This window comes from Cherax quadricarinatus, chromosome 9, assembly GCF_038502225.1.
Source record: "Cherax quadricarinatus isolate ZL_2023a chromosome 9, ASM3850222v1, whole genome shotgun sequence".
Taxonomy (NCBI): domain Eukaryota; kingdom Metazoa; phylum Arthropoda; class Malacostraca; order Decapoda; family Parastacidae; genus Cherax; species Cherax quadricarinatus.
Genome location: NC_091300.1, coordinates 38,859,821 through 38,884,377, shown reverse-complemented (window position 1 = coordinate 38,884,377; position 24,557 = coordinate 38,859,821). Strand labels below are relative to the sequence as shown.

General features: G+C 39.2%; 1 protein-coding gene across 1 annotated transcript in view; it reads left to right on the top strand.

Moving 5' to 3' along the window:
- The window catches only part of LOC128685932 (uncharacterized protein CG43867), a 1,104,857-nt gene that overhangs the window by 677,617 nt on the left and 402,683 nt on the right, over nt 1-24,557 (top strand). The window contains exon 13 of the mRNA XM_070083118.1: nt 19,549-19,687. Coding sequence (XP_069939219.1) covers nt 19,549-19,687 — 139 coding nt within the window. The remainder of the gene's footprint in view (nt 1-19,548; nt 19,688-24,557) is intronic.

The following is a 24,557-nucleotide window of genomic DNA, read 5'->3' as shown; positions in this document are numbered from 1 at the left end:
ATTGAACAAAAGACAAAGAAAGGTGCACCACTTAATTTCCTCTTAATTAGGGAAAAGGCCTTATAGTTGTGTGATAAGGAAGGAAAGCCTGAAAAAGTGTGTTTAGCACAGGCTGGTTCCACACCTTTAAGTTGCATAATAAGTTACATAATATTAAGTTTTCTGGTGAAAGTGCTTCAGCTGATCATACAGCAGCAAGTAATTTTCCTGCTGAATTGCAGGAAATTATTTCTGAGGGTGGCTATGAGCCACATCAAGTGTTTAATGCTGACGAGACAAGTGTTTTTTGGAAAAAATGCCAACACGAACTTGTATCATTTAACAAGAGAAGAGTGCACTGGGCTTAAAGGCAGCAAAGGACTGCTTCACCTTGCTCCTTTGTGGTAATGCATCAGGTGATTTCAAGTGTAAGCCCATGGTTATTTACCACTCTAAGAATCCTTGTGCTTTGAAAGGAGTAGATAAAAACACCTTACCAGTAATTTGGAGGACAAACCACTCAGCATGGATGACAGAGGAAATATTTATTGACTGGTTTAAGCATCACTTTATTCCTGAAGTCAAGGTTTACCTGCACAGCAAGAACCTTGCATTCAAGGCTCTATTTATTCTTGATAATTCCTGTACTCATTCACAAGCTTTGCTGGATGTGACCCCATATGTAGAAGTTGTATTTTTACCTCCAAATACATCTTTAATACAACCTCTGGATCGGGGAGTTAAGTCATTCAAGTGTAACTACACAAAAAAAGTTATGAAAAAACTAGTTGTATCAATGGACTCTGACTCCAACTTGGCAGTACCATCCTTCTGGAATAAATTTAACATTGCAGATGCTATCAGCTATGCTAGAGGTGCATGGAATGAAGTGCCCCAATCAACATAAATGCAGGCTGGGGAAAGTTATGGCCTTCTGTAGTTATTTCTCTCTCTGGTTTTCCCTTGCTTGAGAGTCAGGTTTAAGAAATTGTTCAGCTGGCAAGGAGATTACCAGGTGATGGTTTTGAAGATATGAATGAAGACGATGTGATTGAGCTCTTAGAAGATGATGATGAAGGCAGGAGTCCAGAGGAAATGTTAGCAGAGCTCCGCACAGATACAAGGGAGGGACATAACAGAAGAAGATGAAGAAGAACCTGGAGAAAAACAGTTATAGCAGTTATGTGAGCAGTTTCATATTATTGGTGATGTTGCAGACTTTTTCACTGAAGAGGACCCTGACAAATCTAGAAGCAGTGCTTTGAAATGGGGTCTAGACCAGCTGATGATGCCTTACCGTCAGCTGTATAATGTATTGCAGGGTAAAACAGCCCAGAGAACCATTATAGAATTTATGCACACTCCAATACAACCATCGACTTCAGTACTAGAACGTCTACCATCCACTTCTGTCAACAACCAACAACCATCCACCTCAGCCCAGTAGGGCTACACCATCCATGTCCACTTTCTCCTCAATCATCCACAAACACCATTACCCACAATTTAAGGTAAGAAATATCATTATTTCTATTGCATTTGTAGTTTTAAGCAGTAATATATCACGACAATGAACTACAATTACATGTTCACTTTTATTTTTTTAAGATCTGTTGGTCTAAAAAAAAGTTGTTTGGCTTTTTTGGGGCTCCCAGGAACGTAACCCTATTTTTTCCCATGAGTTCTTCAGTTCATTTAGCACGATTTTACCTAACACGACATTTTCAGGAACGTAACTACCATGCTAAATAATGATTGGCCTGAGATGCCTGGTCAGCATAGAATGGGTCTTAACACTCGGTGTGCACACTATTAAAAAAATCTGGGACCACTTAGTACCTTGTGGGAGCGCCAGTTAAATTGAGCACCAGCTAGAAAAAACAGCACTGCAAACTCCAAGGATTGAATGATGTCATGTCATATTAACACCCCTTTTAAGAAGAAAGTGATGTTAACCCCAAATTTTGTGGCTTTGAGGCGAATGTGGCCACAAGTGGTCGAGGAAATATCAAAACCCTCGATAATAACCCATGTGCAACATTTGTGCAACACCCTTTCAGAATGTTTTTTAACCTGTGCTCTAAGTAAAGAGAAACAATTCTGCAACGTGTAACAAGTGTTCGGCAGGCAGGCTTCCTGGCTGGCTGCCTCTGTCTGTCTCTATCTCTGTCTCTATCTCTGTCTCACAGGTACACATAAATACAATTATACATAGTGTAAATTACCTAGGATAACCCAAAAAATCCAAAGTGCTATACTGTGCTTGTAGATATAATGCGCAAGAATACCTGTTGGTTCACGGTGGCTCTCTTTGAGAGACAGAGAGAGACAAGCAGAGAGACAGAAAGAGAGAGAAGCAGACAGAGAGACAGAGATGCTGACATTCATCAAATGTCGCCCCTTATCTCATCACTGCACCGCACCCTCACTGGTGCTCATCAAATGTCACCCCTTATCTCATCTTATCACTGCACACTTGCTTGGGCTCATCATATGTCACCACTTATCACTGCACCCTGCAGAGCTTGTCACTGACACTCGTCTTACATCATGCTTCAAGGGTTGTTGTTGTTCTTGTTGTTGTTGTTGTTAATTATTATTATTATTATTATTATTATTATTATTATTATTATTATTATTATTATATACTCCTGTGTATCCAAAACATTCCTGGGACCTATAAATGCTTTATACAGAAGGGCCCCACTTATTTGGCAGGTTAGGTTCCAGGCTACTGCTGGAAAGCAGACTTCGCCGGAAAGCAGAACTCCATTTTTTCCATTTATAAAAGCATGTAAATGCCAGATAACAGGTTTACACTAACATATATTAAGTTAGCAATAGAACTAGGCATTAAAAAGTAAAATACACACACAGTACACTCATTATTTACCTCAAAATATTTGTAGTCTTAATGTAGGGGAAAAGGTGAGTAGTATTTACTGTTAGAAGTCAGGTGTGGTAGCCCTCCTGGCCACCCCACCCACACATACTATACTACGATGCTTAAAGCTCTCTAGAGCGATAAAATGAATATACAGTACACATATTACTTACCTTAAAATATTTCTAGTCTTAATGATCTTAATGTAGGGTGAGAGGTGAAAAGTATTTACTTGTAGAAAGTCATGTGGGAGGTACGTCATCCTGCCTGGCCACTCCCACCTACTACGACATTAGGCTTCCTAGAGCGATAAAATTCATATATAGTACACTCATTAATTACCTTCAAATAGTATTTGTAGTCTTAATGTAGGGTAAGAGGTGAGTTTTATTTGTATGAAGTCAGGTTGGGATGTATGGGTAGCCAGGAAGGGCAGCCCTCCCCATCCCACCCCACCCACACATAATGTAAACAAACCAGACGAATGCATCAGGTTTTTGTCACTTTACATTGTGTACAAGTTGTCTCCACGTTGATACAGTAGAATAAATAAACACTCCCATTCTCATGTAACACCATTTTTAGAAGAAATGACACCCTGAGTGAAGGCATACGAAAGGAATAATTTTCTTGTTACCCCCAGTAATATTATAGTGACACATTTTCTCTGATGTTGGACAACAAGTTGCCTGGCTACCACAAGTCCTACAAGTTGCCTGGCTACCACAAGTCCTACAAGTTGCCTGGCTACCACAAGTCCTACAAGTTGCCTGGCTACCACAAGTCCTACAAGTTGCCTGGTTACCACAAGTCCTACAAGTTGCCTGGCTACCACAAGTCCTACAAGTTGCCTGGCTATCACAAGTCCAACAAGTTACCTGGCTACCACAAGTCCTACAAGTTGCCTGGCTACCACAAGTCCTACAAGTTGCCTGGCTACCACAAGTCCTACAAGTTACCTGGCTACCACATCTCATATTAATGTTAATTTATTCTACTGTGGGGTGTATTTAGATGAATTAAGCAAAATGTCTATACAGTGGACCCCCGGTTATCGGCTGTAATCCGTTCCAGAAGGTCGGCCGATGACCGAAATGGCCGATAACCGAATTTTCTCATAAGAATTAATGGAAATAAAATTAATCCGTTCCAAACAAAAATATTCAAAAAAATAATTTTTTTTAACAATTATGTAAGTTTTACGTACCTTTATTGAAGGCTAATGCTGGCTTCTGGAAGATAGGGAGGAGGAAAGAGGGAGGAGTTAGTGTTTGGAAGGGGCAATCCCCCTCCATAAAGACTTTAGGTAGCAAAGCCTTCTCTGGGGTTACTTTCCTTCTCTGTCTTTTATTGCCACTAGGACCAGCTTGAGAGTCACTGGACCCCTGTCTCACAAAATAACTGTCCAGAGTGCTCTGTTTCTGGTGTCTCTTTAAGATTTCCCTGAAGTGGGGTGGTTTTGTCACTAAACATGTTGCAGATATGGCTTGTTTCAGTTTTGTCAGGGTGGTGTTTCTTTTCTGAAGCTTGCACCCTAGTCCACATTGCACACACCTCTTTAATTTCTGAGGAAGGCATCTCCTTCACTCTCTCTTCCTCCTCCTTTGAAGCAAGTTCCTCAGCTGCAATCTGTTGCTGTTCAAGTTGAAGCTCTTGCAGCTCTCCAGTGGTAAGCTCTTCCCTGTGGTCCTCCACTAACTCTTCCATATCCTTGCCACTCACCTCCAACCCCAGGGACTTCCCCAGTGCCACAATAGAGTCCACAGCGTTGGCAGGGTCAGCCCCAAGCCCTTCAAAATCCCTCTCTTGGACACAATCTGGCCACAGTTTTCTCCAAGCAGAGTTTAAAGCCCTGGAAGTCACTCTCTCCCAAGCCTTACCTATAAGGCTTATGCAATGGAGGATAGTGAAGTGATTCCTCCAAAACTGTCTTAGGGTCAGCTGAGTGTCCGAGGTCACTTCAAAGCACTTTTGAAACACTGCTTTTGTGTAGAGTTTTTTGAAGTTAGAAATGACCTGCTGGTCCATGGGCTGGAGGAGAGGAGTGGTGTTAGGAGGCAAGAACTTCACTGTTATGAAACTGAAGTCCCTAAACTGGTCTTGCAAGTCTGGAGGTTGTGCAGGAGCATTGTCCAGTAACAGGAGGCAATTGAGTGGCAATTTCTTTTCCAGGAGGTATTTTTTCAAAACCATAGAATTCCTCTTCAGATCCCCTTCCATCAGTCTTAGAGCTGTAAGTTGTGAAGCGGAGAGTCAGAATTTACCAGGAGAGTGAGTGGGGAGTGAGAGCTTCCTTGCCGCCAGGCATGATGGACAAAGCTACTTTGGCGGCATTCCCACAATGCCATGCAGGTGTCCAGATTTTTTCTTTAGTGCACACACTGACCACCCAGACCCATTCTTTCAGATGTAGGCCTACCAGCCTTCTTGTGCTGAATTTGATGGCGCTAGAATTTTGGCGTAGATCTGCAGTTTGGACCCTCAACGTAAAGCCGTAGATCTACGGCACAGACCCTGAAAGGGTTAAGCTCAAAGTAGCGGAAATGTTCGATTCTTTGGCGATGTTCAGGAGTAAGCAAATGACGGCACCATCCAGTACCTGTCCGATTGGCACTCTCCCTCAACCTTCACATATTGGAAAGCTCTTCAACAGGCTAGCACAAGTGGGAGCAGACATCATGAAGCAACAGTTGCAGACAACATGAGGTAGCAGTGGCAGACATCATGAGGTAGCAGTGGCAGACATCATGAGGTAGCAGTGGCAGACATCATGAAGCAGCAGTGGCAGACATCATAAGGTAGCAGTGGCAGACAACATGAAACAGCAGTGGCAGACATCATGAGGTAGCAGTGGCAGACATCATGAGGTAGCAGTGGCAGACATCATGAAGCAGCAGTGGCAGACAACGTGAAGCAGCAGTGGCAGACATCATGAGGTAGCAGTGGCAGACAACATGAAATAGCAGTGGCAGACATCATGAGGTAGCAGTGGCAGACATCATGAAGCAGCAGTGGCAGACATCATGAAGCAGCAGTGGCAGACAATATGAAGCAGCAGTGGCAGACATCATGAAGCAGCAGTGGCAAACAACATGAAGCAGCAGTGGCAAACAACATGAAGCAGCAGTGGCAGACCTTGTACCTTGAAAACAACCTTGTTGTACCCTATACTTTAAGTGAGTTTCCAAACACGACCACGAGATGACAGTATGTATCAAAACAACTCTGTCCGCTCCACTCGCAGTGGAGGGAATTCTTGTGTTTTCTTTACGTTTCATGCAGTTATTTCTTGTTTCTAACCATGGGTTCTAAGAAAGCAAGTGCAAAGGACAGTGCTGAGAAAAAAAAGAGGATGATTTTCATGGAATTAAAGCAGGAAGTCCTAGGACACTGACCTAATTTGCCTGAAATGCTTAGCATAGCAAGGGGCTTTCTATATATTAGTATGTCACTGATATCAGCTAGGCCTGTATACCTTGTACTATTATTGTGTTATTATTATTATTAATATTATTTCTCTCAGTTCTTTGTTGGGCTAACTTAATGAAACTTGGGCAATGTATGACGAAATGATGGTTCTTAACACTCGCCAAAAATGAAAGAAATCAGACCATAAATAACGGAGTTCATTTCTCAGTCATTAGCGGCCCCATAGCAGCATATTTTCGTAGGGTTTTTATGGTTGTATTCTTATTTTTTTGGTCTCTTTTGATAGAATGGAAGATATATTACAGAAATAGATACGATTTTGATTGCTTTCACAACAAAGAGGACCTTGAAATTGCACTCACAGTAGCGGAAATGTTCCATTCTTTAGCAATGTTCAAGAGTAAACAAAAGACGTCACTGTCTAATACATGTGCGCCTACCAGTCCAAATTCCATTACGCAGTCAAGAATGGGTTGACATTATTTATACAATTATTACAATAATGCAGTAGTCTGCGTAACAATAAATCTTCTCTTTTTTGTGGTAATAAAAATTCCGAATGGTAAGCAAGAGTAATATAAGAGGGGCCTGGAGCTGTGACTAATAAACAGAAAACGTTATTTAGTGCCAGGAATTTCTGTTGAAATTTGTGTGAAATTGGCCAAATTGCCAATTTCTGACCACTTTATTGGGTAGCTGAAATAGGTGAATCAGCTGTTTCTTATACTCAGTCGATAGAATAACAGGTAGTAAATAAGTTTATTCAGGTATACACAAATACAGTTACACAGATTATCATACATAGCAGCATATGTATAGAGAACCTAGGATAACCCAAAATAAAGTCAGTGACTTATTTCCAATACCTGGCTTGGGCTTGCCATATATGATTTTTGGTAAATATATTTTTCTCAGTTGTTTGTTGGGCTATCTTATTGAAACTTGGGCAATGTATGATGAAAAGATGCTTCTTAACATACACCAAAAATAAAAGAAATGGACGATAAATAAGGAAGTTCACTTCTCAGCCATTAGCCTCCTCTTTAGAGTATATTTTCGTATGGTTTTTATGGTTGTATTCTTGTTTTTTTGGTCTTATTTGATAAAATGGAAGATGTAGTACATAAATAGATATGATTTTGATTGGTTTCATGATGGAAAGTACCTTGAAATTGAGCTCAAAGTAGTAGAAATGTTAGATTTTTGCTGATGTTCAATGAACTTTGTTTAAGTCATGTTGGTTAATTTTATTAAGTGTATTCTAACCTAACCACTCTGTAATCTGGCAAACTCAGTAATCCGGCACACTGCAGGGCCCAATGATGCCGGATTTGTGATGGAGGACTTGTACAAGAAACCGCCCATTTATTGATTTCAAATACCCAGTAAAGTGGTCAGAAATTGGCAATTTGGCCAATTTCATGCAAATTAAAAAATATGCCAATTTCAAAATAGGGTCCAGAATGAACAATGCAGACATTCCTGGCACTAAAATAACATTTTCTCAGTTCATCAGTCACGTCCTCAGGCCCCTCTTATATTACTCTTGCTTTCTATTTTGAATTTTTATTCACTCCAAAAAAATATAAGATTTACCATTATGCAGACTACTCCATTATTTTAATAATTGTATGAATAATGTCATCCCATTCATGACTGCATATTAGAATGGCTAGTTGGAGATTTATTGGACAATGATGTCATTTGTTTACTCTTGAACATAGGCAAGAAAAATTGAACATTTCTGCTATTTTGAGCTCCATTTCAAGGTCCTTTTCATAGTGAAACCAATCAAAATCATCTCTATTTCTATAATATGTCTTCCATTCTATCAAATGAGACCAAGAAAACTTGGATACAAAAATAAATACTATACAAAAATATACCTCAAAGTCTGTGTTTTAATCCAAAAGCACGATCAGCACTGTGTGCTGCAGAGTTTTTTATATACTGCACACACTGACCACACAGACCCATTCTTTCTCATGTGGGAGTACCAGCTTTCTCCCGCTTGATTTGAAGCCGCTAGAATTTTTGAGTATATATACGTCAAACACATTGGCTCGTAAGACGTATGTATACTACCGAAACAGTCAAAGGGTTAATTATTTAATGATGAGCGAGACTTCAATAGAAAAGTTTGAACTAGATATAGAGTATTTGGGTAGTTGCCAGTGAGATAGTCTTTTGGTTGGGTATTTGAGCTAAGAATTTGGAACTCTTTGCCTGAAACAGCAAGAGGTCCCCTGCCCACTAATCAATTTAGGACTATACTCAAAAATCATCTCTCTCAATAACAACCATACACACACTATGCTAAACTCTAACCAAATATAAAGTAACTCTCCCCAATATTTTATTATCCTTTAACTATTAAGAAATTATTACAAACTTAAAAATGTATGTCAGTAGTATTAATTGTACTACATCATATTAATAATAGAGCAAACAAACTTAAAAATGTATGTTTGTATCATAAATTGTACTACCTCATATTAATAATAGCATAAATTATTCAATATTTATAATCTGTCACTCTTCACCTGTCTAGACTTAAGTAGTCTTGAACCCTTAAACTGTTCAAACGTAGATCTACGGTCACATGCATAGCACTCCGAACGCAGATCTATGTTTTTTTTACATGCTTTCAAATGGAGAAAATAAAGGTTGGAGTGCTGCGCAGGTAAACATAGATCTATGTTTGGACAGTTTAAGGGTCAATTATTAGGTTAAGTCTGCCCAAAATGCCTCGGCATAATAGTGGCTTTCTTTGTACCAATCAATTTATGAAATGTAAACACACATTGTAACCTTAGCAAGGAAATAAAATTTGATTTGATTTGAAACTGAAGTGGGCATATGGCAGTCTGTTGCCAGTCATGATCAGGTACATATTGTATGCATACGGCATTGCAATGTCAAAAAGGATGGGAAAAGTTTCATGTATCATTTGTAATTCTTCCAGATACAATAAACAAACCCAATCTACATGTCAAATTTGTCTACCAAATACAAATTGGTGGTGTAATACATAGCAGCTGGTCTCTCAGTGTTTCTATTCACCCTTTGTCTCTCTCATTTCATGCTGGTGGATCTGTCATGCTACTAAAACACCATGATGTCATTAGCATGAAACACCTGCACCTCACCAATATCAATGCCTGCTTTGAACCTAGGCATACATTTACATATTCCATGCACTGTACCTCACACACACACATCTATCATGTTCACCTGCAGGAAAGTGCTGAATAAGGGGGCTTGTGTATCAGTTATCAGTGTATAATGTATGGCCTTTACCATGATATGGTTCCATCATTTTTCTCACCACTGGAGATTCCCAATAACTTTATGGTATCTTTCAGTCCTTTATTTCCTGTGTACGCAGTGAGAGCCACTCTTACACTCACATAAAAACAAACAGCTTGATACCAAAGTGTTTCCTCTTGCATGGTGTATCCTGCTTTTGAACGGAATCAATGACAAATTTCCAGAAGGAATAAAAAATACTAAGTGAACTTCTGTTTGAGATACTGTACGTAAGAACACTCCTAATCTTGTATGTCACCTCTGTGCTGCCTCATTTTATCTGAAGTATAGCAGCAGGATAAATCTGTTGATGGGTATGAGATCACTGAATGCCGGGGTACATGTAAGGTGGTCAAGCGACCAGTGTGATACGATATTGTGATGATACACGTGGCATAAGCTTGCTTGTGGCAAAGAAGAGATAAGTCTCAAATACAGTTGTCTTCTTCCACTTGTGCAGCTGTGATTGTGGTGAAACCAACATGTTTGCCATTGTATCATAGTATACTTGAAGTACAGTGGACCCTCAACCAACAGCTTTAATCCGTTCCAGAGAGCTAGACTTTAGTCGAATTAGCCGTTAGTCGAATTAATTTTCCCCATAAGAAATAATGGAAATCCAATTGATCCGTTTCAGACAGCCAAAAGTATTAACAAAAAATATTTTTTTTGAAGATTAAATATAAATATACATACAGAAAACAATGACAAATAAATATAAAGCACTAATAAAGTGGATAAATGAGCATTTAACACACTTACCTTTATTGACTTATTGGTGTATAGACACATAGGAGGCAATCGGAAGGCAAGTTTATTATGCTTCAATATGACGCTAATATCTCTATGGCTTATTTATCTATCACAAGTCATCTAATATGACATTATAAACAATATTAATAACATACAAACATGATATATACTCTAGAATGAATAAAATACAGTGGACCCCCGGTTAACGAACTTTTTTCATTCCAGTAGTATGTGAAGTAGATTAGTCCATTTCAGACCCCCAAACATACACGTACAAACGCACTTACATAAATACACTTACATAATTGGTCGCATTTGGAGGTGATCGTTAAGCGGGGGTCCACTGTATGTCATAATGTATGAGAGGAGTAAATGGGGTAAGTGGTGTTGTTGGGTTTAAGGGCCACCACTGAGAGAAGCCGTGTTGGCGGCGGTGGAGGCTTTAGCCACCACCACCATCACACTTAAACAATGTATGTAATTTATAAATAAGAAATATTTATATTTTAATTTTTAAATGAGTAAGTTTATTCAGGTATACACAAATGCACTTACATAGATTATCATACATAGCAGCATATGTGTAAAGTACCTAGGATAACCCAAAAAAGTCAGAGTGACTTGCACATTTCCATTGGGGTCCTTTTATATTTACACTTAACCCTTTGAGGGTTTCGGACGTACTAGTACGTCTTACGCGCAGGGGTTTCTGATGTACTAGTATGCACAAATTCTAGCGCCGTCAAATCTCACGGGAAAAGGCTGGTAGGCCTACATGTGAGAGAAAGGGTCTGTGTGGTCAGTGTGCGGGGTAGAAAAAAAATCTGGGACCCAGTGGTGCATTGTGGGAATGCCATCTTAGTAAACAATATCCACCATGCCTCGCGGTAAGAAACTCCTCACTTCTCGGTGAATTGGGACACTTTTGTTCCCCAGTGACAGTTCTAATACAGATGGAAGTGCCAGTGAAGATGAGTTTCAAGGTTTTGGTGAGGTTTTTACCGAAACTAATGACCATAATATCGGTAATAGTGAGGAAAACCCAGACGACCCTCATCCTTCCACCTCTGGTGCTGGGCCGTCTTGTTCACGTTCAGGTGTACCAGAATCCAAGAGGAAACTTCTATTTTCCCAAATCCCAGACTCAAATGAGAACATGGATGATGATAGTGATAGTGAATATGAACTACAAACTCTTCAAACTAGTTCCAGTAGTGATAGTGAAGTGCAGTATTCCCCAGTGAAGCGTCAGTATATACGACGATATATGCGCCCTGGTAGTGTGCCATATGCTATTCCAAGGGGAAGGAGTGCATCTCGGAGTACATCCCGTGGCTGTACAACAGGAACAGACAGTGAAAATGACGATGATACTGTTGCAATTGGGATGGAAAATGTGCGTGGTGGTAGTGGTGCCGACTGTGAGGCACCAGCAGTGGGCCATGCTGCCACCCACGCCGCTGCCTCAGCTGATCTACAACAAAGGCCACCATCCCCCACCCACCCACCACACCAGCCTCCACAACCACAACCTCCACAACTTCCACAACCACAACCTCCACAACTTCCACAACCACAACCTCCACAACCACAACCACCTGTCATTGTCCAGTACCCACCAGCAGACCGCACCTGGGATTGGCAGGAAGCTGTCAATTTTGTTCCAAATGCCCACCAGTTTGATGACAGCCAAAGTGGAATACGGCCATCTTGTACACTTGGGAACAATGCCACTGAACTGGAATGTTTCGAGTTATTCTTTGACGAACCACTGATGGAAAGTATTGTCATGGAAACCAACACATACTACGAGTACACCATGGCAAACACATTACTTTCACCAAAATCACGTCTACACCAGTGGAAGGAGGCAACTGTGGCTGAGATGTATCTTTTCTTTGCCACAATAATGCTTATGCCACATGTGTATAAGCACAAAGTGAAATCATACTGGTCAACAGACCGCCTGATTGCAACCCCAAGTTTCAGTGATATAATGCCAGTGAATTGATTTGTGCTAATGTTATGTATGCTTCACTTCTCAGACAAAACCAGGCCTGACAGAAACGACAGGTTATATAAGATTAGGAATGTGTTTGTGTATCTGAAAGAGAAATTCAGTACGCATTTTTATCCCTTCAGGAAGCTTGTAATTGACGAGTACAGTGGACCCCCGATTAACGATCTTTTTTCATTCCAGAAGTATGTTCAGGTACCAGTACTGACCGAATTTGTTCCCATAAGGAATATTGTGAAGTAGATTCGTCCATTTCAGACCCCCAAACATACACGTACAAACGCACTTACATAAATACACTTACATAATTGGTCGCATTGGGAGGTGGTCGTTAAGCGGGGATCCACTGTATTTGATTCTGTTCAAAGGAAGACTTTCTTTCAAGCAGTACATACCAAGCAAGAGAAAATGCTTTGGTATAAAGTTGTTTGTGCTTTGTGATTGTTACAGTGGTCTGGTATTGGATATTATTGTGTACACTGGAAGTTACACATTGCAAAATACCAGGAAGTTATTGGGCATCTCAGGTGATGTGGTTAGAACAATGATAGAACCATACCTTGGTAAGGGGCATATATTATATACAGATAACTGGTACACAAGCCCCTCACTCAGTGATTTTTTGCGAGTGAACATGACAGATGTGTGTGGCACAGTGCGTGCAAATCGGAAACATATGCCCAGGTTTGATGCTGGCACTCGTAGAGGTGAGGTGCAGGCGTTTGCTGCCAATGACATCATGGCATTTCGGTGGCATGACAAACGAGATGTCACACTGTTGTCATCAGTTCACCCTAATGAAATGGCAGACAGTGGCAGGCAGCATAGAGAGAGCAATGAACCCATTCTAAAACCTGCAGCTGTGATTGATTACACCTTCAACATGCGTTTAGTGGACAAATGTGACATGCAGATTGGGTTTGCTGATTGTGTTCGCAAGAGTTATAAGCGGTACATAAAACTCTTTTTTCCATCTTCTGGACATTTCCATGCTCAATGCTTATAATATGTATAAGATGAGGACCAGAAACAAACCACAGTACGGCGAATTCTATTTGTCTGTCATCAGACAAATGGTATTCAAGTACCAAGGAACAGCACCTGCAATTGACCGCCCACCAAATTATCAACAACTACCTGCTCGTCTGAAGCATGGTGATCACTTCCTGGTAAAAGTGCCTGCTACTGCTTTCAAGAAAAAGGCTCAGAAGAGGTGTTACGTCTGTTCACATACAAAAAAACGCCCACAACAACGCAGAGACACTCGTTTTATGTGTGAGGAATGTAAAACACCACTGTGCATGACACCATGTTTCAAAGAGTTCCACAGGCTGCAGAACTTCTAGAAACATTCCCTGTGACTGTATATGTGTATATAAAATATAGAAAAATAGTAATAAACAACATTTCATATCGTTTGTTTGTGTAAATATTTTCTATAAACAAAATAATGACAACAGTGTTTACGCCCTTATTGTGTAGTATGGAAAAAGAAATAACTTGCAAAATACTGATCATGTTGGCCTCAGAGGCCATAAAAGCTACTCAGAAAAAGAAAAATGGAAAAATAATTGAAAATAGTACATAAAAAAGTAAATAGAAAAATACCGGGTGACGGCAGTTGGCGATGTTACCAGATGTTGTTCAATTTTGGCAAACTTCATGCCTCCATATCTCGGTAAGTATTGACTGTAAAATTTTTTTGTTTAGCCTATAATGTTTAGAAAAAAAAAAACTATTTTTTCATAAGTTTTTTTTTTTTTTTTTTTTTAATTTGGCCGACCCTGAGAACGAGTTTCGGAGAGGGCCTGTTGACCCTCAAAGGGTTAATATATTTACTTTTATGCTTACACTTTTATATTTACACTTACCTTGGAGGAGATGTTAGTTTAGTTAGTTTGATGGAGGAGATGCTAGCAGAGGTTTAGGGTAGTGGAAGATAGCAGGCCGGCATATGTTCAGCTGATGTACACACATCCAACAACATTGAAGAGTTACTTTCATGTCGTTTTTCTATCACTTTCTCACTTAACTTACTTGCTACACTGTTAATTCTACACTATCACTGGCTGGCACTATAGCCTTTATCGATACCTGCTGCTTTAGTATCGCACATTCTCCCCTCTCTCTTCCTTTTCCACTTTGGTACTTTGTTATGAGTTTTTTCTTGAATTTTATTGTGTTTCTTTCCTTCCTTATCACAGGGCTGGCACTAGAAACCTTCTTTGGGCCCATGGTGGCTTACTTAGCAGTTACAAGCACTAAAAACAATGGAATAATACAAAATATATCACATGTACACATGGAATCGACCACAATGGCTTGTAAACAATGGGACACTGGCTATACACAGTCTTGTAGTGGCTGGGCCCACTCAGGACGAAAGCCTTTAGACGAGTTTTTCGGCATTGTTAGAGCCAATATTTTGACGCCAAAGAGAGCTGTTAGTCGATTTTGGTGTTAGATGATGTTGCCATTAGTTAAGGGTCCACTGTACCTGTTAGTTTTCCAAACTAGCATTTGCAGGGGGGGGGAAGGGTTAATTGAAATAAAGATCAAAGAATTCAAGTTCAATGGTGTCATTCCCAAGGGTACAATTAGGTTGGATTTCACTTCATGTGTTTTCAAATTGATGGGGATTGGGAGTGAAATGTGCATCCTCCGGCCAATTCTACATTTAGTTTTGTGGTGGTTGTTGGATATTTTTGGCTGGTTGTGGAGATGGTGATATTGGTGATTTTGTGTGGGTGGTGGATATGGCATGGGGTCATTGGGGTGTGGAGCGTGGCTTCCAGCCAGGGCTGGTGCTGGTCCCACCTGCCACTTTGTTCCACCACCAGAGGGGGATGGCTGTGGCTCAAGGTGTCCTTGCAGTTGGAAGTCCACAGTTATACCTGCTCAGTAACTGTGTGTAAAAGTAATGTGTGTGGATAGCCTCCATTCATTGCTCAACCGACTGAGTAGATGTAGGTGTTGACTTGGAGTTGAAAGGTCACCTAGTTCTCCTTGCACAATTTTATTCTTTATGATATAGTGAAATTCTCATTTCATAACACTTGCCTTTATAAAATTACTTGGTGAGGGGTTGTATCTAGTTTTATATTAATCTAGTTATAGAGTCTTGATGCATTCTATATTTTGAGTCTTTCCCTTCAAGAAGGGTACCATGATGCTGGTGTAGGGCTCTTGACCTCAGGGATTATAGCTACCTACCCTTTTTTGGATCAAACTTGATTACCTCCCAGTTACCAGGCACTGAATAACCCCTATGGGTTTAGCACTTCCATACTAATATAATACAGAAAAATACTATAGGCCTAGTTGTTTTATTTTATAATTAAATGCTGAGGTAATATCAAAAGGGCCTGAATCCTGGTGGTGGGAAGTAAAGTGTCTGCACTCTGAAGGAAGGATGAGGATATTGCAGTTGGAAGGTAATCTGACTGTGATATCAGCACTTCTGGATAGACTGAGCTTGAATGAACGGTTGTGACTGTGTTTTCATCTTTGATTCACCCTGCCTTGGCAGGAGATGGCCTCTTGTGTTAAAAATGACAGCATATCAAAGAGTATGAGAGAATATGGAGGTGTCGGCCTCATTGTTAATTTAACCCTTTGAGGGTCGAGAGGCCCTTTCCCAAACTCTTTCTCAGGGTCGAAAAATTAAAAAAAAAAAAAAAAATTCTCGGGAAATTATAAAAAATCTTTTTCCAATCATAATGACACCAAAAGTGTGAAATTTGATGGAAAACTTAGAATTATGCTCTTGTGAAGTTAGCGGTCTTGAAGGGGGCGATTTCACTCACTTTGAGCCCTATTTTCAAATATCATACGAAAATACACTAGAAAGTCGCTGTTTTCAACCAAAAACACAGTCAAAGTTTTTTTTTCTCATTATGCACAGCGTGCTTCAGGATTTTTTTTATACTGTGCACACTGACCACACAGACCCATTCTTTCATATGTAGGCCTGCCAGCTTTCTTCCACCAGATTTGAAGGCGCTAGAATTTAGGCCTAAATGTACATGACTGACCCTGGCTGCAATGACATACTTGTACGTGACCGACCCTCAAATTGTTAACTTAGTGACTACCGTGAATTGTGATAATCACTGCAACTGGGTAATTACAGTGATGATAACTGCAACTCAGTTATCATCACTGTATAGTGATAACTGAGTATAGTGAACTGTGAAGATCGCTACAACTCAGCTTAGTGACTATAGTGAACTGTGATGGTCACTGCAACTCTAGCTGAGGAGAACACACCACACCACTGTGCGTGTGTGTTCTGTGTTTTATAGATTTTCTGTTTGTATTCAATTTTATTAAACATTACTGCAGGTTGACCATCACTAATCCAGCATCATTGGGACCGGAAGGGTGCCAGATTACTGATATTTCCATATTGTAAAGTGGTTAGGTTAGAGTACATTTAACCCAATGGCGATATTTACGCATTGGCAGTTTCACCCAGTTTACACCCTATTTTTGGCCCATTTCATTGGTCCAGTCGACCAAACTCATAGCTATTTCGCTAGTATTCCTTGTATTCTGTTGACTGAGTACAAGAAACTGCCCATTTACCCTTTTCAACTACCCAATAAAGTGGTTAGAAATTAGCAATTTGGCCAATTTCACACAAATTTCAAGGAATGCCAATTTCAAAATAGTCCAGAATAAACAATGCAGACATTTCTGGCACTAAACATTTTCTGTGTTCATTAGTCATGTCCCCTGGCCCCTCTTTTATTATGCTTACTTTCTATTTTGAATTTTTATTCACACAAAAAATAGAAGATTTACTGTTATGCAGACTACTGCATTATTATAATTGTATAAATAATGTCAGTCCATTCGTGACTGTGTATTAGGCTGGCCATTTGGACACACATTGGACGGTGACATCATTTGTTTTCTCTTGAATATCGGCAAAAATTGAACATTTCCACTACTTTGAGCTCAATTTCAAGGTACCTTCCATCCTGAAACCAATCAAAATCATATCTATTTTTGTAACATCTTCCATTCTGTCAAATGAGACCAAAAACCTTGAATACAACCATAAAAGCCATACGCAAATACACCACAAAGTCACTGTTTTACACAAAAAACACAGTTGCAGTTTTTTTTTCTCGTGGATTTCATGCTGCTGGAATTTTTTTTATATAATGCACACTTACCACAGAGACCTGTTCTCTAATATGTAGGCCCAAATTTACCACTCACAGCTTATCTGAGAGAGCTGAGCTCATGGTGTCATGCTATGGGACCAACAGTAGCTCAAAGCCACCTTATCTTTTATGGACAGTGAACTGTGTTTGCGCTTTACACAACAAGAAACATTTCCTTTATTCATTGGAACCATGGCTAGGGCTAAAAGTGAGCAGATTATAACAAATGCAGAAAAACAAATTGGAATGTCTTATGCAGCAAGTACTAGTGCCACCAAACAGTAGTAGCAGGTTGGTGCAGTTACCCTGGAAATTTTAAATTACGCTAGCCAAAATTAGTGCCTGATTACTGATGGAACCGGATTACTGATTACTGGATTAGTGATGGCTGACCTGTATCTTTATTTACCCTCTTGACAGTTGGGACCCCCTGAAATTAAAAGTTCCGATAATGAAATTAAAAATTCCGATATTGTCAGAGAGTTAAAAAAAAAAAGAAAATTCTTCTGACATAGTGGAGAATATTTAATTCCTGTTTTAAGCAATTCCAGTGTTTAAATTTAGTTTACAAACTGGCCATCCAACTATCAGAACTACACTATAAAGTACACAGAAGTTGAAATTAAGACACATGTGCAACATCTGGGTATCTTTTTTGTAGACGTTTTGCCATCCAGTGGCTTTATTAATATAAATTGATGAAGCCACTGGATGGTGAAACAACTACAATAAAGATACCCAGATGTTGCACATGTGTCTTAATTTCATCTTGTCGGTATTGTATACCATTCTTACACACAGAAGTTGGTAATTTGGTTAATTTTACTCAAAATTAAGAGAGCTCAAATTTAAAAACAAGTAAAAAATGATCACTGTGCATTCCAGGCACTAAAGTAACATTTTCTCTTTTCATTAATCACGTCCTCATACCTCTCCTATATTACATTTGTCCTCTATTTTGAATTCATCATCATCAAGAAATACAAGATTTTTCCTTACTTCTTGGATAATAAAATATAGCCAGGAATGATTGGTCATTGTTGAGGGTGTTGAGTTAATTCGAACAGACCTAGAAAATCCCACACAACAGGCCAGGGATGGGGCCTTACTCGTGGTCAGGAAAATTGTCTAAAATCGAGTATTTCACTATTTTGAGCCTGATTTCAAGCTACTTCCTGTCATGAAGCCAACCATAATCATTTCTGTTTCAGTAATATGTCTTCCATTTTGTCAAGTGACACCAAAAAATAACCAGTAAAATCATAAAAGCATTCTAAAAAAAAAAAAAAAAAACTTCATTGTTGCTATTTTAAACCAAACACAAGGTCAGAGATTTGCTTTTCCCATTATGCACCACATGGGGCAGGATTTTCTTTTTATATACTGCGCACACACACTGCACAGTCCCATTCTCTCATGTCTAGGCCAAAATTTACTGCTCACAGCCCATCTGGGGGAAGCTGAGCTTAAAACATAGCTGTGTTTGATGCAGGTGGCATCAGCAGTATAGATCTACTTAGGAGACTATGAAAGGGGTAAACCAGATTCTCAAAATTAAGATTACATTCTTGTAACTTGGCCTTGGTTTGACTTCGGTGTTAATGCATTGTCAGGTGGTGTTCCACATTGCACATTTGATGTTCCACATTGCACAATTAATATTTCACATTGCACACTTCCTTTACTTGCTGTCCTAGACTTTGACCTGATATAATAAGTTGATAAATGAACTACATGCAATAGAATTACAGTATTGACTGCAGATAATTTGTCTTGATATTTTTAGTTCATTATTTATTCTTCGTGATTCCTTGCTTTTAGATGGAAGAATTTTTCAACTGCCTTAAAGTGCTACAAAATTTTGAAGGGGCATTTGAAGCATTGTTTGCTTTGATAAGGCTAAAGCTACCTGAAAAGTTACGTTATTAAGCTGTATCATTTACCATGAGATCATGTTTTTAAGAAAATGTTTTTCTTAGCTACACCTTTGTTTTCTTCCTCAGTATTGGCACAATTTCACCACGTCGAGAGAGCTCCTTGGAGAAAATGGGCTACTTAACTAAGCTTGGAGGGAAACTTAAGACATGGAAAAAAAGATACTTTGTTCTCAAGGATGGTACACTCACATATTGGAAAAGCCAGGTTAGTTGAGACTTAACCCATTAAGTACTAGGCAGGGTATTGTGCATGCTCAGTGATTACAATTTTTTTTTTTTTTTTTTTTTTTAATCAGTAGTCTGACTGTTATACAATACATTGAATTGTTTGGTACTGGAATTTCCCTGTAGGTGATATACAGTACCTGCTTCTCAGTCATGTAAAATAACCCTAGATGTAGCCACCTAAATGTTCTATAATAATAATTTTATTTTAGCATGATACGTGTTTGTACAAAGGAGTGTAACAATTGAGTGAACATGCCATAAGCCCCTTTATATGCACAGCATTTCGGTCAAACTTGAGACTAACTTAAGATTGATAAGGCAATAACAGTGTTTTGTAATTGTAAATATGTTCATTGTAAATATGTTCATCTTTACTGACGTTCATCTGTACTGACAGTAGCATCATATCTGTATCACCATCACATCACCTGTACCAGTGCTAACGAGAGGGAAACACAGGAGACATCATCAAATCAACAATACAAAACTCCTAGGTTATAGGATGGTTATCCCTCAGTGCCAGTTGTGGGAAAGAAGTGAATTGTTAAACAGCCAAGGTTAATATTTTAGTAGCTGACCTATATTCAGCTGACCAGTGAGAGAATCATAGGATAAAACGCCAAATATATCTATAAACTCAAGAAAAGTCAGGTTGTAGGTGGCGTTTACTTCCCTCAGTGTTTTAAAAATGGCTGAGTCAGCAGACGAGGTCAGGAGTCAACAACACGACACAAACCCTGATAAATGGAATTGAGGGGATTTGGAAGGATAAAACCATTGATTAAACCTTTCTGGTCTACCAGAATGGAAAGGAGTTAGAAGTTAATAGGTGAAACTGGACTGTGAGGTGAGACAGGAAGGGGAGTGTGTAATAAGGGGTTAACTGAAAGGGATTTGTGAAGTTAAGGGAAAAGTGAACAGTGAAGAAGGTTTTGAAGAAGAAAATTTACTAGTAATTCAGTGGTGACTGCTAAAGCAGATACTAGGGTGTACTAGGTGACTGGAAAAGAGAAATAAATATTATTATATATGAGTAAAAGAACGAAGAGTGAAAATGGCAGGCATTAGGGGGGTACAGGCTGCCATAATTATATTGATCTTTCTTCTTCAATTCCATGAAGAAAGAAATCAGTCATGGGGGCTGGAAAAGGTGAATGGAGTAACAGCACCCTGGACAGTAAAAGCCCAACAGTTGCTATCCTACCAGAAAAGTAAATGTCACTATCGCCGCAAGGTATGGCAACACCTCATACCCAAACAAAAACAGTGGCACACAGCTCTTATAGTGGCACTGTTAAGTGGTGATATCCAAATTAATCCAGGACCTCAAACTATTGTGCAGAGGCAAAACAGACAGATAAATGTCGGTGATAATGATGGTCTAGTAGCTAGGAATGATAACCTTAACTCCATATGTAATATATACATAGGTCAGTGTGAGACAATACAGCCATTATCTCAAACACTACCAAACAGGTGCATACACTGTACTAAAGTATGCATGAAAAACAGAAAAGGCACCTTTTGTAAAATGTGTAAGGGGTGGGTGCATGATGGATGTATGTACAATTATAGTAACAGTGCCAGAATTCACTTTGTGTGTAACAAATGCACTTTGGCACAGTTACCCTTTAGCAGTGATGACATTGATTTACCTAATTTTAATACATATGACCCATTGCCATATATTGGTGATTATAATTGTTTTATGAAAACAGGCCTTCACTTCATTCATGTCAATGCAAGATCACTTCTTCCTAAATTGGCAGAGATTAGGATTCTAGCTAACAAAATTAGGGTGGCAGGTATAACCATCTCTGAATCCTGGTTGGATGAGGTCAAAATAGAAGGTTACAATATAAAATGCTTAGATAGGAACAGAAAGGGTGGTGGAGTATGTGACTACATTAGAAATGACTTACAACCCAAGACCTGATTTAAATAACAATAAACTGGAGATTCTATGGTTTGAAGTGCTGCTTCCCAAGACCAAACCCATCTTAGTAGGAACTAGTTACTGCCTTCCTACCCAGGACCAGTTCATAGAAGACTTTTCCAGAGTATTGTCTGGACTTGAAAACAATTGCGAGACAATAATACTGGGAGACTTCAATATCTGTTTTCAGCAGCAAAATAACGGGCTATGCAAAAGGTATAAGCAAATTCTAGGTTTCAATAGTTACACTCAACTAATTAATACACCAACCCGGATCACACAGTTCTCAGCCACCCTAATTGACCATATACTTTGTAACCGCTCTGAGAACATTAGTCAGTCAGGCGTCATTACCACAGGCCTTAGTGATCATTTCATCATTTATTGCACTAGGAAAATCACTAGGGATAGGATAGGCCTACACAGGACAAGAAAAATGAGGTCAACTAGAAACTACAGTAAAGAAACACTGGTAAATAGGCTACACAATTGTGACTGGACAGTGATAACAAGTTGCACGGATGTAAATGATGCCTGGGAAAAATTCAAAACAATGTTCACTACCATTCTAGATAATATTGCACCAGTTAAAGAGGTTAGGATTAAATGAAGAACTGAACCCTGGATGACTACTGAGATATTAGATAATGTGAAATTCAGAGACCAGCTGCTAAAAAGATTTAAAGCAAACAGACAGGATATTACAGCACTAAATGAATTCCAAAGGGTGAGGAACAGAGTGCAGAGACTTATAAAAGGAGCAAAGGCAAAGCACTGTTGTTCAAAAATTGAAGAGTATAAGCATAACCCCAGAAAGCTCTGGCAACAACTAAAACAGTTGGGGTATAGCCATAAGCCAGTTGATAGGTCTAACATAGTACTCACTATCAATAACAAGGTATGCCACAAAACATCTAAGGTGGCAAATTGCTTTAATTCCTTCTACACATCTGTTGCATCAACACTAGTAAGTAAACTACCAGCTGCATCAAATACTTTTAACACAGACTCTGATAAGTTTCAAACATACTATACCAATAAAGGGGTAACCCCAAACAGTTGTCAACTAGTAAGTGTATCTCATGACTTTATTCAAAAAGAACTAAGCAGGCTAAACCCAACTAAGAGCACTGGCCTGGATAACATCCCGTCTAAGTTCCTAAAAGATGGTGCTTCTGAACTGTCAATCCCTATTGCTCACATAATAAATCTATCAATCACCACTAATACCGTACTGGATGGGTTCAAGGAGGCCAGAGTTACTCTTATATTCAAGAAAAATAGTAGGTCTGATGTAAGCAACTATAGGCCTGTTAGTATACTCAGTATAATATGCAAAATTCTAGAGAGGGCGGTGTACTCTCAAGTAGTTAAGTACCTTAATGACAACAACATTCTCCATAGCTATCAGTCGGGCTTTAGAAGATCTTACTCAACCGGCACCTCCCTAATTAATCTGATGGATTACCTGAGAACTGAAATGTCAAAGGGGAACCTCATAGGTATGGTAACCTTAGACCTGCAAAAGGCCTTCGATACTGTCAACCACAACATATTATGTAAGAAACTTCAAGCTATCGGTATAGGTTCTGTAGACTGGTTTAAGTCCTACCTTAACAACAGGAGACAAATTGTCAAAATCAACAAAATGGAATCAGAACCCCTGCTGATAGCATGTGGAGTTTCCTAAGGTAGTATTCTGGGTCCCTTATTATTCTTATGTTATGTCAATGACATGCCTATCAGTGTCAAGTGCAAACTCCTACTGTATGCAGATGACAGTGCTTTGTTAGTGTCAGGTAAAGACCCACAAGATATAGCTAATGTTTTAACACTGGAACTGGAGTCCTGCAACAAATGGTTAGTAGACAACAAACTATCATTACACCTCGGGAAAACTGAAGCCATTCTCTTTGGCACGAAACATAAACTGAGAAGGGTAAATAATTTTAATGTCCAGTGTAATGGGGAGTCCGTCACTTTGGTTTCATCAGTAAAATATCTGGGAATCCCCTTTGACCCATGCATGTCAGGAGAATTGATAGGGAACAGTGTAGTAAAGAAAGCGAATGCCAGACTGAAGTTCCTGTATAGACAACCACAGTGTCTACCTACTGAGGCTTGCAGGGCCCTATGTCTAGCCTTTATACAATGCCATATGGATTACACTTGCTCTTCATGGTACTCTGCCTTGACAAAAAAACTGAAAGATAGACTGCAAATCACCCAGAACAAAATCGTAAGATTCATCCTGGGGATGGGACCAAGAGAGCATGTAGGCCAGAATGAATTACAGCAGTTGGATATGCTGAATGTTGAAGACAGAGTAAAACAACTGAAGCTAAATCATGTTTATAAAATTGCTCACAAACAGTGTCAAGAATATCTTGCTGCCAATTTTGTCAAGGTTGGGAACCAAAGCAATCATAGTACTAGGGGGAGAGAGCACAACTTTGTAGTACCCACAGTCATTGGCCAGGCTTTAAACACCTTTTATTGTACAGCAATAAAGGAATGGAACAGACTGCCCACACATGTCAAAGCCAGTCATAGCATGAACCGGTTCAAGAAGAGTGCCAAAAGGTGTCTGATGAATGTAGCTACAGAAAGGGAGGGGAATGATTTTCTATTTTTTAGCTAACATACGTGTAAATTTTACCTTATTCCTAGTAATGACCCTCGTATTGTAGATAGTTTTAATGACCCTCGTGTAGTAGATAGTCTTTTTAGTATGATGATAAGATGTTATCTTCATTATAGAATAATAAGAAAATATTATAACCTTTATAATATAATAATAAGGTAAAAGGACCCCAATGGAAATAAGTCACTCTGACTTTTTTGGGTTCTCTACACATGTGCTGCTATGTATGATAATTCTATGTAACTGTATTTGTGTATACCTGAATAA